General features: G+C 47.8%; 1 protein-coding gene across 1 annotated transcript; it reads right to left on the reverse strand.

Moving 5' to 3' along the window:
* Positions 1 to 1,758: 1,758 nt before the first annotated feature.
* Positions 1,759 to 16,087, reverse strand: grpr (gastrin-releasing peptide receptor). The gene is made up of 4 exons (XM_056279322.1): positions 15,669 to 16,087; positions 2,821 to 3,172; positions 2,554 to 2,667; positions 1,759 to 2,146 (listed from the first exon to the last, which is right to left on the reverse strand). Exons 1-4 carry the CDS (start codon positions 16,085 to 16,087, stop codon positions 1,865 to 1,867), a joined length of 1,167 nt encoding a protein of 388 aa, XP_056135297.1. The 3' UTR covers positions 1,759 to 1,864.
* Positions 16,088 to 16,878: the final 791 nt, after the last annotated feature.

A 16,878-nucleotide genomic window follows, 5' to 3' on the forward strand; every position in this document is an offset into this window, starting at 1 on the left:
AGCCCGGGAACCGCCACAGCCGGGACGCGAACCCGTATCTCCCACACCACAAGCAACAATGTTAACCAGTCGACTAAAGGGTCCGACCCGTTAGCCAAGGGCTAACGTGTCTACTTATTTGTGCACGTTACTATATATATATATGATTATTTTTTTCTTGGATTTTCCCCCTTTTGCTCCCCAATTGTATACAGCCAATTACCCCACTCTTTCGAGCTATCCCGGTCGCTACTCCACCCCCTCTGCCGATCCGGAGAGGATTGCAGACTACCACATGCCTCCTCCGATACATTTGGAGTCGCCAACCGTTTCTTTTCACCTGACAGTGAGGAGTTTCGCCAGGGGGACGTAGCGCGTGGGAGGATCACGCTATTCCCCTCAGTTTCCCCCCCCCTGAACAGACGCCCCGACCGGCCAGAGGAGGCGCTAGTGCAGCGACCAGTACACATACCCACTTCCGGCTTCCCACACGCAGACACGGCCAATTGTGTCTGTAGAGACGCCCGACCAAGCCGGAGGTAACACGGGGATTCGAACTGGCAATCCCCGTGTTGGTAGGCAACGGAATAGACCGCTACACTACCCGGACGCCCCAGTGTTACTTTACTTCTTTTTTTTAATATATAAAAAAAACTGACATTAGTCATTTTAAATTCAGTTGTTTCCACACATTTGAAATTTTCCGTAAATTTAATTGATTCAGGTTTTATTGATAAAACTGCACTAATTTGCTTTATTCTGCTGTTTTTCAAGATATTAGAAAGATAATGGAACTTGTTTCGAGGGTATCCCTTAAACAAATTAGACTGAATTTAAGAGTTTTGATTCACCCTGTGTGTTACTTTACTTGAATGTAAGCAAACGTAGAATCGGTGGTTCTCAACCCAGTCCTCAACCCTCAGGGACCCCCCAGTACTGCTGGTTTTCTAATAATGGCATTCACCTGTTGTATCAGTTATTCCATCCATCCACCTAATCACTACAGGTGATTGTAATTAACTACCTGCTGGAACAGAAAACCAGTAGTGGAGTGGGGGGGGGGCTGGGCTGAGATGGCCAATATTCTTATAAACAAGCTACCATCCATCCATCTTTCTCCATTCGCTGCCCAAACACTGCCAGTGCAAGAGCGTGTCAAGTAAGCCAAGCTTATATTGTTGAGTGTAATGTTTAACGCATTAATCTTATTAAATTCTATTAGCCAATGTGCTAACTTACCATCCTGTTTTTATCAAATATGAACCCTAAATATCTACCGTCTACATCTACTGACATTGAATGACTATTGAATGACAATGACAATGAATGGATAAAAAAATAATAAAAATACTCCCTCTCCACCTCAAGCTGATGTGCAGTGAGCGTTCTAGAGCAAAATGGCTGTCGTGCTTCATCCAGGTGGGTGCTGTACATTGGTGATGGCTGAAGTGAGTTATTCCCTTCAATGTGAAGCTCTTTGGGTGTCTAGAAAAGTGCTATATAAATGTAATTATTGTTATTATTTTTATTATTATATAAGGATTTAAACTTTACAATTTTGTTAGTACACCAAACAAATAGCAATGAGTTTAATGACTGTGTATTACTTGACTCTTTGTAAACAACACATAAATGGTAATGTTTCAGTGCTAACTATTGCAAGCAAAGGGAAACACAGGGTGAATGGGTAAATCAGTACACACAGAGACAAAATTACAGCTAATACACAAGTTGGCTTTGCCCATCAACACACACTCACATCTTTAACATGACCACATTTAACCCACATGCAAACACAGGCTTGTAAACAAATACACATGCACGCACGCATGCACGCACGCACGCACACATGCACGCACACTTTCACATATCACCAGGAAATGTACTACACCCAATCCTCCTGATAGACCTGCCTGCCATTGATCATGCTCAGACTAGCCATGGAGTGATGTGTGCTGCGTATGGAGGTCATGTGTGTGTTGAAACGTGCTGGGCTCAGCGCAGCCCGTTTGAAGATATTCAGGCAGCAGCCACACAGTTGCTGGTTGAACTGCTTCTGGAAACTCTTGCTGAGCAGGTAGAGGGCGAAGGGGTTGAGGCAGGAGTTTGTAAAGGCCAAGATACGAGCTGCCACACTGCACACAAAGTGAACCAGCGAGGTGTCCACCTGATGTGAGGAAAGGAGGTGGAGGGTTCAGAAAAAGTGTTTAAGTTAGTGTGAAAGAGAGTCAGTGATTAAAGGAAGAGAGATATCGTGTGAGACTGGAATGGCATACAGCAAGAGGCTGTATACCGGTGTTATAGAATTTTCCAACTCCCTGCAGAATCTGACTCCCCTTGGTGTGAACGGGTAGTTAGGGTTAGGAGGTTAGGATTGGGGGGGGGGGTCAGAGTTAGGGTTAGCCTAACCTAACCTAACCTAACCTAACCCAACCTACCTAGCCTCACACCAAGGGGAGTCAGATTCTGCGGAGGAGTCAGACAAATCTATAACACTGGTATGACAAGCAGTTAGACATAGGCTTACATATAAGAAGTGTTAAAACGTGGAGAAATAAGGATGTCTTTCTTTACCTGAGAATAGTGGTAGGAGCGGTACAGGTAGATGACATGGCTGGGCAGCCAGCATACTGCAAATAAGCCCACAAACACGAGGACTGTCTTAGCCAAGCGCTTCCTTGACTCAATCTGTTCAAAATAAATTTTAAAAAAAAGAGAACAGGGTTGAAAAATATAGATAGGTGGTTAATGATAATGAGAACCACCCATATAATTGACCATGTATCTCATGGAATATCCAAAAATAAAATATTTTCTAGAGACAATATTTGTGTCACTAGCCTGGCGACTAGCGTGCATGTTTCCTTCCACGGGCAAGTTAGAGGCGCTCTTGACCAGGCTGCGGGCAATAAAGGTGTAGTACAATGATATGACCAGCAAAGGAATGACATAGAAAATGAGGAAGGAAGCCATTGAATGGATCTTGGGGTGTAGTTCTCCAGCATGGGGATAGGGAGCGCAGGTAATAAAAGTTTCGTTAGTGGAGCTGATGCTGAAGGTGTGGAGGTCTGAGAACACAGCCTCAGGAACAGCAAGGATTACGGAGAGAAGCCAGATGAGCGCTGCCCGCAGCACAATGCTGGTAGTTGTGCTGGATGTCTGGATGTCCAGGGGCTTCACGATGGCCTTGTATCTGACATAAAAAACACAATGTGCAGAGAGAGATAGAGAGAGGGGAATTGTTGGGGACAAAGAAAAACAAAAGCAGAAAGAGTTTTATTGCAAAATCAAATGGAAAACCTGTGCAGATGCTGTGCTATCTCAACGATGACAATATGACAGTAAAAAGTGACAGATAACATACTATATCAGAAGAGCAACCAAGTATGCACACCTCCAGAAAACATTATGAAGCACTTTCAGTGGCTGTTGCAGCTAGAAAAGCAACAGAAACCTAAATATACCAAATGTGAGTTAGCAAGAGAATGCAGAGGAAGAAAAGATGCACATAAAGAAAGGAAAATTGGCTGTAAAAGGAAAAACTTCAATCATGTTTGGAATGAAAAACGTGAGGAGCCATGAAAAGAAAACCAAAGATGTGCGGCCAAATATGGAACAATGCCCTTTGAAGGAGTTTATTGCTCAAATGTCTTTTCCCATGTTCACTCTTAGGAGATCGCAGGAACTGGTCCAGCTAAGCAACTGGTTCATGGCTATCGACCTGAAAGATGCTTGCTTACAAGATTTCATTTATTCATTTATTTTTAAACATGATGTTAGTCACGTGGCTCGGGTCTTGGGCTGTTCCGGTGGCGTCTGGGCACTGCTTGGCATCCTCATCATTTTCTTCATATATTTTATAATTCAATTACAATGCTGTTATCCTCTTTCAATGTTGTATTCTGCAAATTGTGTAAACACGACATCCATTGCACGTTGTCCATCTTGGGAGAGAGATCCCTCCTCTGTTGCTCTTCCTGAGGTTTCTTCTTTTTTTCTTCCTGGTAAAGGTTTTTTCTTTTTTCTTTTAGGGATTTGTTCCTTATAAAGTGCGGGGGTCTAAGAGCAGGACGTTGTGTTGCTGTAAAGCCCCTTGAGGCATATTTGCAATTTGTGATATTGGGCTATACAAATAAAACTGACTTTACTTGACTCCCAGACACAAGAAATTCCTCTCATTGGCATTTCAGGGAGAAGCACACCCCATCCCATCAACACCCCCATCAATCCCAGCCAGTGGGTACTGTACTTGGGTGTGGAGTTAAACTCTGCCGCTGTAAATGATTGGTTCTCTGAACACAAGAGAGTAGCGATTATGGACAAAAGTATGGAGGTGCAGTGGGCACAGTCAGTCACTGCATTGACCGTCATATGTCTTCTGGGCCTAATGGTTGCATCTCACCAAGTCGTCTCCCTGGGGCTCCTTCACATGAGATGTTTGTAGAGCTGATTTTCTCAGTTGGGCTTGAACTTAAAATGTCACAACTTCCGTCGACTCACCCTGCCTCCAGCAGCCTCAGGGCATTGGATCATTGGTCGAACCCTCAGAATCTTCTCCAATGAATACTGCTGGGGAGGTTTACCTCATACACGACGGTGCTCAAATGCATTGATTCCATTACCAACACGGTGGCACAGTGGTTAGCGCGGTCGCCTCGCAGCAAGAAGGTCCTGGTTTCGAGCCCTGGGGTAGTCCAATCTTGGGGGTCGTCCCGGGTCATCCTCTGTATGGAGTTTGCATGTTCTCCCTGTGTCTGCGTGGGTTTCCTCTGGGTGCTCCGGTTTCCTCCCACAGTCCAAAGACATGCAGGTCAGGTGAATCGCCATACTAAATTGTCCCTAGGTGTGTGCGTGTGTGTGTGTGTGTGTGTGTGTGTGTGTGTGTGTGTGTGTGTGTGTGTGTGTGTGTGTGGGCCCTGTGACGGCCTGGTGGCCTGTCCAGAGTGTCTTTCCGCCTGCCATCCAATGACTGCTGGCTCCAGCAGTCCCGTGACCCTGAGAGATGGATAAGCGGTTTGGATAATGGATGGATGGATGGATAAACGTGAGAAATTGAACATTCTATTGGTTACTTATTGGAATTAAATTCAGTTACAAAGCAAGAGAGGCAAGATTGAGATGGCTTGGACATGTGTGGAGGGGAGATGCTGGGTATATTGGGAGAAGGATGCTGAATATGGAGCTGCCAGGGAAGAGGAAGAGAGGAAGGCCAAAGAGGAGGTTTATGGATGTGGTGAGGGAAGACATGAAGATGGCTGGTGTGACAGAGGAAGATGCAGAAGACAGGAAGAAATGGAAACTGATGATCCGCTGTGGCGACCCCTAGCGGGAGCAGCCAAAAGTAGTAGTAGTAATAGATTGAAATCAAATTCAGTTACAGTGGGTGGATCTAGGGCGGCACGGTGGTGCAGTGGTTAACGCAGTCGCCTCACAGCAAGAAGGTCCTGGGTTTGCGCCCTGGGGTAGTCAGACCTTGGTGGGTCATCCCAGGTCATCCTCTGTGTGGAGTTTGCATGTTCTTCCTGTGTCTGTGTGGGTTTGCTCTGGGGGCTCCGGTTTCCTCCCACAGTCCAAAGACATATAAGTCAGGTAAATTGGCCATACTGAATTGTCCGTGTGTGCGTGTGTGTGCGTGTGCGTGTGCGTGTGCGTGTGTGTGTGCGTGTGCGTGTGCGTGTGCGTGTGTGTGTGTGTGTGTGTGTGTGTGGTCGGCCCTGTGATGGCCTGGCGGTCTGTCCAGGGTGTCTCCCCGCCTCATGCCCAATGACTGCTGCTGGAATAGGCTCCAGCATCCCTGCAACCCTGAGAGCAGAATAAGCGGTTAAGATAATGGATAGATGGATGGATGGATGGACGGGGAGATCTAATCAGCTCTATGCCAAAACATTAACCCTCTGAATACCTAGAACTTCCTCTTGAACATGCAGACTCCAATCTATGAATTGGCAACACTATGTGTTAATTTTTTAGAGTTTCAGCTTTTGTGAGTTTCTCCAAAAATGTAGATTTCTATGTCTATATATTTATAAAAAAGGTGCCCCGAGGGCGTCCGGGTGGCATGGCGGTCTATCCCGTTGCCTACCAACACGGGGACGCCCAGTTCAAATCCCAGTGTTACCTTCAGGTTGGTCAGGCGTCCCTACAGACACAATTGGCCGTGTATGCGGGTGGGAAGCCGGGTGTTGGTATGTGTCTTGGTCGCTGCGCTAACGCCTCCTCTGGTCAATCGGGGAGCCTGTTCAGGGAGGAGGGGGAACTGGGGGGGAATAGTGGGATCCTCCCATGCACTACGTCCCCCTGGTGAAACTCCTCACTGTCAGGTGAAAAGAAGCGGCTGGCGACTCCACATGTATCGGAGGAGGCATGTGGTAGTCTGCAGCCTTCCCTGGATAAGCGAAGGGGTGGAGCAGAGATCGGCTCAGAAGAGTAGGGTAATCGGCCAGATACAATTGGGGAGAAAAAAAGGGGGGAGGGAGTTGCCTGGTTGCTTGGACAACTACAGGTGTCACCAACATGGATCGTCATCCTGACAAGGTGGAAAAGCATGAAACACTGAAGATGCATATGGACAGTTGCGATAAGGTGAGCAAGAATCGCCACATTCTAGCCTGTCTTATTGACTGTGTGAAGTTTTGCGGAGTATTATCGGATGAAGACTGAATCAGATTATTGTGAGCCTTAGTCAGTTTAGTGAGCCTTAGTCAGTATTGTGAGATCTTGGTCAGTTTTATTTCATTAACAATAAAGCAGTCTCTCTCTCTCTCTCTCTGCACATTTAAAGGTATTTGTGACCGCAAACTGGTAGATGACAATTTATCTGTTGATGACCACAGTGGATTGTTCAGTCATTGTCGAGCCAAAATAATTTTATTCAATACATTTATAATGAACTCCTGGATGTAGCTGTCCACAAATAATGCACACTGTACATTTTGTAGCCTAAGGAACAACCCTTGTCTTATGTTGCTATCTAGTGTTTACTGGCGGTATTGCTATGTGAGGTGACCAGAAATGTTTTTTTTTTGTTTTTGTTTTTTTTTTACAATACAATATGACAATGTCAACCTAGGTAGCTGACTTAGGTTAATTTACCCATTTGACGGGTCACCTTAGCCATCATCGCAACACCCCCCGCCACGCCACCCCCCGAGAGAATTGGCAAGAGCCGCCACTGCCATGAGCACAGCGGACCTGTAAATGGCTGTTGGATTGCATTTATATAGCGCTTCCCTAGCCACAACAGCCCCTCAAAGCGTTACACACACACTCATACACAGACGGCGGTGTCAGCCACGCAAGGCACCAGCCAGCTCATCGGGAGCAGTTAGGGGTTAGGGGTCTTGCTCAAGGACACCTAAGGCAACCCTCCAGTTACCAGATGACCTGCTTTATACCATATTAGAGTATATTTGAGCGGCCTGGATTGCTCTACCCCTTCTGTGGCAGGAAGGGAGGGTGGCAATGGGGGGAGGGGGGGCCCATGCTATCCAGATTTTTTCCAGTTTCTGGTGCCGAGCTCATTTTTCCAGGGGCAGGAGACGGGAGTTAGCGTTTACACCTGGCCCCTATAATTTACAGTAAGAAGGTGGTTAACGACGTAAACGTTCAGGGGCATATTCACTGAAAAACACCTCAAAGGTGATATTCAAAAGGCATAAACAGAACTTTCTGGGCCTTTTCATCTCTTATAAATGAATCAACATGAGAGAAAAAGCAAAGGGACATTGTGTATTTCAGAGTATGAACACGAGATTAATCAGACTTTCTGAATTATTACTAGTCTAATGAGGGCTGCTGATACGATGAAAACAAAGGCTTTCCACTCTGGTGTTCATAAATTCCATCCCACCCATTTCGTTCATCTGGCAGCGTGACGAATATTTGCATACTGAGAAAAAAAGCTTTTGAAAGGGTTGTTAGTAGTTTGAACTTTAGAAAAGCTCTTATCTACTGTGCAATTTATAGATGCAGTGTAATAACCACGTTTTACAACAATAATAAAAAATAATGATAATAATAATAACTATTAATTTGAAAAACATATACGTATAACAATTACATACCTCTTATTAATCTTTTTTTTTTTACAAAGATACCCAAATATTCCAAGAGTGAGTTAGGGGCAGAATGCAAATAAAGCATTCCAGGTTCAACTCTATTTAGATACATCTGGGGAAAGCGTTGCACAGATGCCTGAACTCAAAATGGGAGTTTACACGATTTTAAAACGATCCGACAAACTCGCAGATATGACTCTATATTTAGATCAGATCTGGACTCTGCAATTTATTCATTGGTGACAGGAAATAGATTCACTGAACAGGTGGCATTAATAACACCGAGCCCCTCTGAGCGAAATCATTTCCTACCTGACAGTCACGAATAAGGTATGAACAGCAAACATGGCAGCCAACTGAGAGTAAAACAAGAAAGTTGTATGTATAGGCTTAACCACGTCTTTGTAAAGAGACCAAGCTGAATTTATCACGGGCTGTTCGCATGCGGCAGGTTTCCAACACCTTCGGTAAGGCGGTGCATGCTAATAATCCCTGCTACACCTGTGAGGGTCCTCTTCAATTGACGAAGAAAGAAAACACGGCAGCATGCTAATATCACGGGACGAATGGCTGTCTTCTCCCTCGCCTGCACAGAAATAGAAATTGATTGGCCATAGGTGTTCCGTAAATGGGTTAGGATAATGTAATTACTTTGAAAAATCAAAAATGGCCAACTTAGATTCAAGTCATTTTCATCTGTAGTTTAGGAACACAAGTTGCAGTGTGGATATGTGTTACCTGACGGCTGTAGATTATGATAAAGACCGTCAGTGGTGCAGGGTAGTTAAGATGGGCCCCATTGCATGTCAGTTACACGTGCCGTGTCTTGGTGTAATTATCTGCTCATCATCTCTAATCATCTAGGCGACACGGCGGCCCAGTGGTTAGCACTGTTGCCTCACAGAAAGAAGGTCCTGGGTCGAACCCCAGGCCGTCCCAGATCCTTTCGGTTTGGAGTTTGTGTGTTCTCCCCGTGTCTGCATGGGTTTCCTCCGGGGGCTCCTGTTTCCTCCCACCATCAAAAAGACATGCATGTTAGGGTTGATACTCCTCTGTGTCCCTGACCACGGTGATGGAAAAGAAGAACTGGAGTTCAAGGCCGTTTTCTTAATCATGCAAGTGGCGGAAAATGGATCGTCAATCAGACTGTGTGTGTGTGTGTGTGTGTGTGTGTGTGTGTGTGTGTGTGTGTGTGTGTGTGTGTGTGTGTGTGTGTGTGTGTGTGTGTGTGTGTGTGTGTGTATACAATTATTTAGGGCTAACGTCATATCTAGCTTGCTATCCTAACGTTAGCATGGTTGTTGACACACCACTGACGGCCTTGATGCTGATGCCAGCCGAACTGCTGCATTGTTGCTAGAAGGGGGGTCGACCTTGGGCTGGCGACTGTTTATCAAAGAGCCAAAGGAATCTGATTTATTTAACTACGTTATTAACCCCCGTGGGGAAATTCTTTCTCTGCATTTATCCAATCCTAGCTGGCCGCTGGCTGGCGGGTGTGACCCTTTAGTCGAGCGGTTAGCGATGCCTCCTGCGGTGCGCGCGATACGGGTTCGCTTCCCGGCCGCGGCAGTTCATGTGGTTGCGTTGTCCCTCGAATTCGCTACAATACGTAATATCATTTCAAATCTATATGTGACAAAAATACTGTAGTGAATTCGGGGGGCAACCACAGCAACTTCCCCAGCCGGGACGCGAACCCGTATCACTAACCGCTCGACTAAAGGGTTCGACCCGTCAACCAACATGTCTACTTATCCATCCACGTTACAATACCAAATAAAATGAGAAATTATTAATTTGAGTGAATAGTTTTTATGGTTTCTATAGTTTTTAAGCCACTTTATTTTTGTCATTGCACAGGTTACAACGAAATGTGTCTTCTGCATTTAACCCATCCTATAGGAGCAGTGGGCAGCTGCAGCGCCCGGGGACCCACTCCAGATCTTTCTATTGCCTTGCTCAGGGGCACAGACAGTATTATTAACCCTAACATGTGTAGCAGCCACCAGATGCAGTTTATGCCCTTAAATTACCTCAGTAGCCATGTTTTGATTTGCTAATTTATGCTTGATTTGTGTTTAAAGTTGTCAGTTACGTTGCATGTATAGCTGGCAATTATTTTTTCTTTTTAGCGTGAGTTTCTTCCTCAGCTTTGGATTGGTTAGTTGGCTGTTGAGTGTGAAAAGACAAGTGGACTGATTGGATTATCTGTTGCAGGTGTGCTGCTCCATGAAGATAAAAGCCCTGTGTGCAGAGGCGGTAAAGAGGCATTTTGGAGTTGGAGCAGCACGGAGAAGGTGTTATGAACGGGAAATGGGTTTAAAGTTGCTATTTATTCTTTTATTGCAACTTGGTTTTATTAAGGTTCGCTGATTCTAACGGTAAGCATTTTAGATTGACATCGCCGTGACGGCAACCCGGACGGTGCGAGTTGTAACTGGAGACACACTTCATTGTTTAGTGTAGTAGTTTTTATCATCTGATCCGTGCTGTACCAATGTTGGCGTTTTAATTGGGATGCACCTCTTTTTTAATTCTGTATGTTGAGCGGCAGTTTTTAACATTGCTTAATACCTGGGGGTGTTTTTTAGTCCACTGTATTAAATAAAAACTCCCTTTTCCCAGCTGATCATTGCCGTCTCTACTGATGCTTGGTTACACAACGTCACTGTGAGAACCTGTGTTTAGCAAACGTGTCTCCCGCATTTCTTAATAGGGAGTGGCGTTGTCGGTTTTTAGTTAAAAATTGCTCTGAAACACTGGCCGTCAGCTGCACGTGCATGGTCGTTTTTTTTTTTATGGTGGGAGGAAACCGGAGCACCCGGAGGAAGCCCACTCGGACACGGGGAGAACTTAACTCCACACAGGATCTGGGACAGCCTGGGGTTCGAACCCAGGACCTTCTTGCTGTGAGGCAACAGTGCTAACCAGTTAGTTTATGTAGAATAATCATATAGTTTTGTTATAGAAAGATTTTAACCAAACAAAGAAAACCATGACGGAGAGGGGCTTGCCTTTTGGAGGGCATATTGTTATGGCAACGGCCGGAGCGGAACCAGCAGCGGAATCTTCAGCCGCCAGGAGGGCGGACTTATTAACAAAACTAAAGAATATGTATTGTGTATGATGCGTCGTTCGTATTGTCTGTGGGATGTGTGTCTAAACTGTGTGATGACCAGCGGCTTGTGTGTCTATAGGCTATGCGTAAGTATTTACTGTATGTGTGGTGCGGTATGTAAAGGGCGTGTCCAATGTATGAAATGTGCGTCCAGGCAAAGGTGTCCGTCGTCCAAAGAAGTCCGAGCGTGATTTTCCAGGGTCCGTAATCCGTGAGAGAGAGTGACTCCTTTAGAGGTCCAAATCCCAAAGCCGGGAGTTCCAAGTGAAAGGTTAAGGTCCGAGGGCTCAACTGTCGCTTAGGCACGTTCTGGCGACGACACAGTAGGTTGGCTGGGGTCTTTGTAGACTGGTGCCACTCGGAGGTGTGGTGGTTGTAGATTGCGTCTACTCGGCGCTCTGAGCCCGCGCAGACGTGCCTGGTGTTTCAGAGACAGATGTGCTTCGTGACCTCACGGTGGAGCCAGAGAGCCAAGCCGGGGGCTGAACCACAACAGTACCTCCCTCCCGACGGGAGACACCGAGCCACCGCCCAGGAGCGTCGGTGGGCACGATAGAAGTCGTCCAGCAGGGTAGGGTCGGTCAGGTAGGAAGGGGACCCCAGCTCTGGTCCTCAGGGCCTTAACCCTCCTAGTAAACCAGATACTGGAAACCTCGCCCCCTACGACGCACCGCAAGCAGCTGCTTGACCGACCAGACTGGGTCACCTTCCTTCAGGACACGGGGAGGTGGAGAAGCTGCGGCAGGGGGAGACAGGGAACTGAAGGACACAGGCTTGAGCATCGAGACAGAACACCGGATGGACATTCAGAGATGGTGGCAGAGTGATGGAGTAAGGCCCCACGTAGCGGGGGGGTGTTTGGAGGGGCCGGTCCCTAGCCAGAATCCAGACCCGCTGTCCCGGACGGTAGGCAGGGGCCAGGACCCGACGCCGTTTGGCGCCGCGCTGGGACCACTCCACAAATCTAATCAGAGCGGTACGGGCAGCCCTCCAGACGCGGCGACACTGGCGGGGATGGGCACTGGTGGACGGGACCGCAGCCTCCAACTCCTGACGGGAAAACATAGGGGGAAGCCAGCACTCGAAAGGAGACATACCCGTGGCTGTGCTGGTCATGGAGTTGAGGGCGTACTCCACCAATGGCAGATGTTTGCTCCACAAGGTGGGGTTGCTGGTGGTCACACAACGCAGGGCCGCCTCGAGGCACTGGTTCGCCCGCTACGCCTGCCCGTTGGTCTGGGGGTGGTACCCGCAGGAGAGGCTGACCGTGGCCCAAATCCCCTTACAGAAGGCCTGCCACACCCAGGAAGTGAACTGGGGACCATGGTCAGAAACTATGTCCTGGGAATGCCATGTAGGCGGACGACATGGGTGACCAGAAGGGTCCGCTGTCTTGGCTGGGGAGGGGAGTGCCAAAGTGAACAGCTTTGGAAAACCGGTCGACGATGGTGAAAACGACGGTGTTACCTTGAGACACGGGGAGACCAGTCACGAAGTCCAGGGCGATGTGGGACCAGGGACTAATTGGAACCGAGAGGGGATGTACGAGACCCGCCGGAGGGTGGTCTTACCGCGGGCGCAGGTGGTACAGGCAGCGACAAATTCCTTTGTGTCCAGCTCCATGGAGAGCCACCAAAAGCGCCGGCGGATGAAGGACAACGTACTATGAGCTCCAGGGTGATAGGCGAAGCGACTGAGTGGCCCCACTCGAGCACTTGGGAACGCACAGAAGCGGGCACGAAGAGGCGGTGCGGGGGTCCGTTGCCCGGGTCGGGCTGAGTCATTCTTACCACGGAGTCAATAGCCCAGGTGACGACACCCACCACCCGGGCCGGAGGAAGGATGGTATCGGTAGTGCCCTGGGCTTCCCCCGGGAACAGACGGGAGAGCGCGTCAGCCTTGGTGTTGTGGGAACCCGGGAGGTAGGTGAGGGTGAAATTGAACCGGCTGAGGAAGAGGGCCAGCGCGCCTGGCGGGAATTCAGCCTCTTCGCCGTCCTGAAGTAGGTCAGATTCTTGTGATCAAACCAAACAAGCAACGATTGTTGGGCCCCCTCTAGCCAGTGTCTCCACTTCTCCAAAGCCGCGAAGACCGCCAACAACTCACAAATCCCTATGTCGTAATTGTGTTCTGCGGGTGTGAAGCGCCGGGACAGGAAGGTGCACGGGTGGATCTTCTGGTCCATAAGAGTCAGATCGACAAAGATTTAGAGGAATCTGGTTTGTCTCTCATAATCCCATCACTGACTGCCTCACTAAACCCTCGCCCATACGCGCTCAGAAGCGCCTTATCCCCCCCCCCCCACCACACTATCAGCGGTGAGAATACGGAATTCAACAGTGTAAGTCAGCAACTGAACCCTGTTGGATACTATTGAGGCGTGTGGCGGCATTCTGGCCAGCTACAGGGTGCTCAAAGACATACTTAAACTCTCTATAGAAAGCTACAGTCAGTGGCTAGCATCCTATTCTGGTCTACTGCAGCGGTGGCCCATTTAAGAGTCCTACCAGACAACAGTGACATAATACATGCTACCTTGGCTCCCTCTGATCTGAATCGACTAGGCTGGTGAGTAAACGCTAATTCACACTGAACAATAAACCCACGACATAAGTCGAAATCTCCCTCTAAAGACTTAGGACTGGCTAGATTAGGTTCCCTGCTATCTGGAGCTGCCGAAGGACTGGGGGCTACAGGGAGTACGTCACCTGACTGAGCGTCGTGATCAGGAGCGGGAGCTTTGGGTCTCGCTGAACCGTCTGAACTGCCAGGTTCCATCTTGGCCAGAACGTACTGTAGTGGCAATGGCTGGAGTGGAACCAAAAGAGGCAGTTCAGAGGCAGCAGAATCTTTAGCCGCCGGGAGGGCAGATTTATTAACAGAATTAAACAAGGAAAAAATTAAGAATGACGTGTATTGTGTAAGGCGCGTTTCTCGTCTTGTTTGTGGGATGTGTCTAAACAATATGTGATGACCAGCGAGTTGTGTGTCTAGGCTATGTGTAAGTATTTACGTGTGGCGCGGTATGTAGAGGGCGTGTCCAGTGTATGAAATATGCGTGCAGGCAAAGGTGTCCGTGATCCGAGAGAAGTCTGAGCGTGGTTTTCCAGAGTCCGTAATCCGTAAGAGAGAGTGAGTCCTTTAGAGGTCGAAATCCAAAAGCTGGGAGTTCCAAGTGAGAGGTTAGGGTCCGGGGGGGGGGGGGGGGGCAGAGCTCGAGGAGTTCGACTGTCGCTTAGGCACGTTCTGGCAACGACACAATGGGTTGGCTGGGGTCTTGTATGTTGGTGATGAGCTGATCACTCGCAGGTGCGGTGGTTGTAGATTGTAGACAGGTGCGTTGTTGTTGATTGCGTCTAGGCGATGCTCTATATGCGCGCGCAGACGTGCCTGGTGTTTCAGAGACAGATGATGGAGATGTGCTTCGTGACCTCACGGTGGAGCCAGAAGGCCGAGCAGGGGGCAGAACCACCACACATTTAAAGCAAATGGCACCGTTTTTTTTAATATAGCTTGACTTCTCTTTTGAACATTGGCATATTTTCGAGGTGGCAATCTGGATCACTTGCAAGGGCCCATTCTTCAACCATCACATTGTTGGAGGGCCCGCTCTCGCTACGCCCCCCGCCCACCATCCACCCCACGGGCCCAGTGCAACCGTACTGATGGCACTGTCCACTTACACCATTGAAGACCGTAGCCTTATTTAACACGCAAGAACATATTTACATTAGAAACCAGAATGAATTGCATCATGATTGCTTAGCAGCTTTTCAGGTCTGATGTAGACCATTTACTTTTTTTTAATAGTCTTTAACGCCACAAAAAAACTGCATATCTAGGCTATAGGCCACCATAGGAGGTGGGGGGGAAAAAAGCACAAAAAAAAAACAAAACATAACATATGAATCCATCCAACTGATTAAGAAAACAAAAGCTTTCAAAATTCAAAAGAATTCATATGCCGTATGTGAGGAGTACACTAAAATTCTCACACGCTTGCCTTTAGAGTCCGACAAGCAATATAGCTGTCATAATATATAAGCAACACATGACTGTAGCCCCATCTATAGCCCCATCTGTAACCCCATCTCTGACAAGCTGGTGCACACAGTGACACACAAAGTAAACACAATAAAGACAACAGGTCAAGATATGCAAGCAATAACAATATGACTGTAGCTTAGCAGTAACAGTGATATAAACAGAGCATGGAAGATAAATAGAGCAGCGTGCACACACACGCACGCAGGCACACACACACACACACACACACACACACACACACACACACACACACACACACACATACTATCTATCTAGATAGATAGATATAAATGGTGGTTGACATTCTCTGCCCTCAAATGTTACTGTAGAAAATAGTAAATTAAATAGATTGGTGCAGCAAGACTTATTTAAAATACGTGTGAACAGCAGACAGAGAGGCATTCCGTTTGCCGGTGAACAACAATAAAACTGAGGTTGAGGCGGTTTGACAGGTGTGCTCTTACCTGTCGGCGGACAACGCGGTGAGCGTGAAGACAGAGACGCCGACCGAGGTGAGTTGAATGAACGGGATGACTTTACAACCCACTCGGCCGAAGAGCCACTCCTCCGCCAGGTAGCGGCTGGCGTCCACCGGCGCGCAGGTCAGCAGCAGCAGGACGTCCCCAAGCGCCAGGCTCGTCATGAACAGATTGGGGACATTGCGAACAGACGCCGAGGAGCAGAAGGTCCTGATGAGAGTGATGTTACCTACTAGCCCCATGGCGATAATAACGCTGTAAACAGAGGCGATGGCAACGCCTGTGTACCACATTGCCTGGTGCGTGGAGCTGTGGAGCTCCAGGTTTACATTTGCCCGCGTATGAGACGCATTTGAATGCAAGCACTCTTCCAACGCCGAACCGGATTGCTCCTCGGAGGACATTATCGAACACCTCCGTAGATTATGTTTATCATGTAAAAGTCGATGGATGACTGCCCTGTCCCCCAATTGATCGACGTTGTGGTTTAAGGCAGTTTTGCGTTCAGCTGGGCATCTTGCGCTCGGTCCCCTTCGTCCCTGCTGCGCTTCCGCTGGGTGTCAGGTCGGACAAGTGATCATTTACAGCGATAACTTGGACAAATTCTTGAGAAAAATTGAATTTGATCAGCGAGGTTTCCTCCGGGTATAACTGCCAAACCTAAACCTGCAGCCTATTTCTTTGTCACATTGGAAAGAGTAATAATGTGCTAAATTATATTTCGATTTTATTGCACACCAAACACCGCACTGAACCGCAAATTTCAGGGACAGCCAGAGAGGGCGCGTCCGTCTGTCTGTCTCAGGTGGAAATTTGCTCGACGATCCATTGCCAGGGGCGTAGCTACACGTTGGCTGCTCCGATAGTTCCCAAACGTTTTCAGTCAGGTCCCCCTTTCACAATAGAGGGGGGAACAGCTGTTCCCCCGAAATCCTTTATCAGTGACTTTGACTCTATACAGTAAACATAACCAACGCAGAAGTGCCTTAAAGTGAAAATTCACGTTATTTTCAACCTTACCACTGTCTACAGGGATTGCGCACGAGAAACACTGCAGTTGTTCCCGACTGTTTCTGCATCTCAAGTGGCAGCGAAAGCGTGTTTTTTTTTTCTTTTTGTTTTTGGTGGCCGTCGAGTGACCATGTGCAGTTTTAAAGGGGTGGCCGAGGTGGCAAGTGCCACCCCTACAATCTAA

This window comes from Lampris incognitus, chromosome 4 (assembly GCF_029633865.1).
Source record: "Lampris incognitus isolate fLamInc1 chromosome 4, fLamInc1.hap2, whole genome shotgun sequence".
NCBI classification, from domain to species: domain Eukaryota; kingdom Metazoa; phylum Chordata; class Actinopteri; order Lampriformes; family Lampridae; genus Lampris; species Lampris incognitus.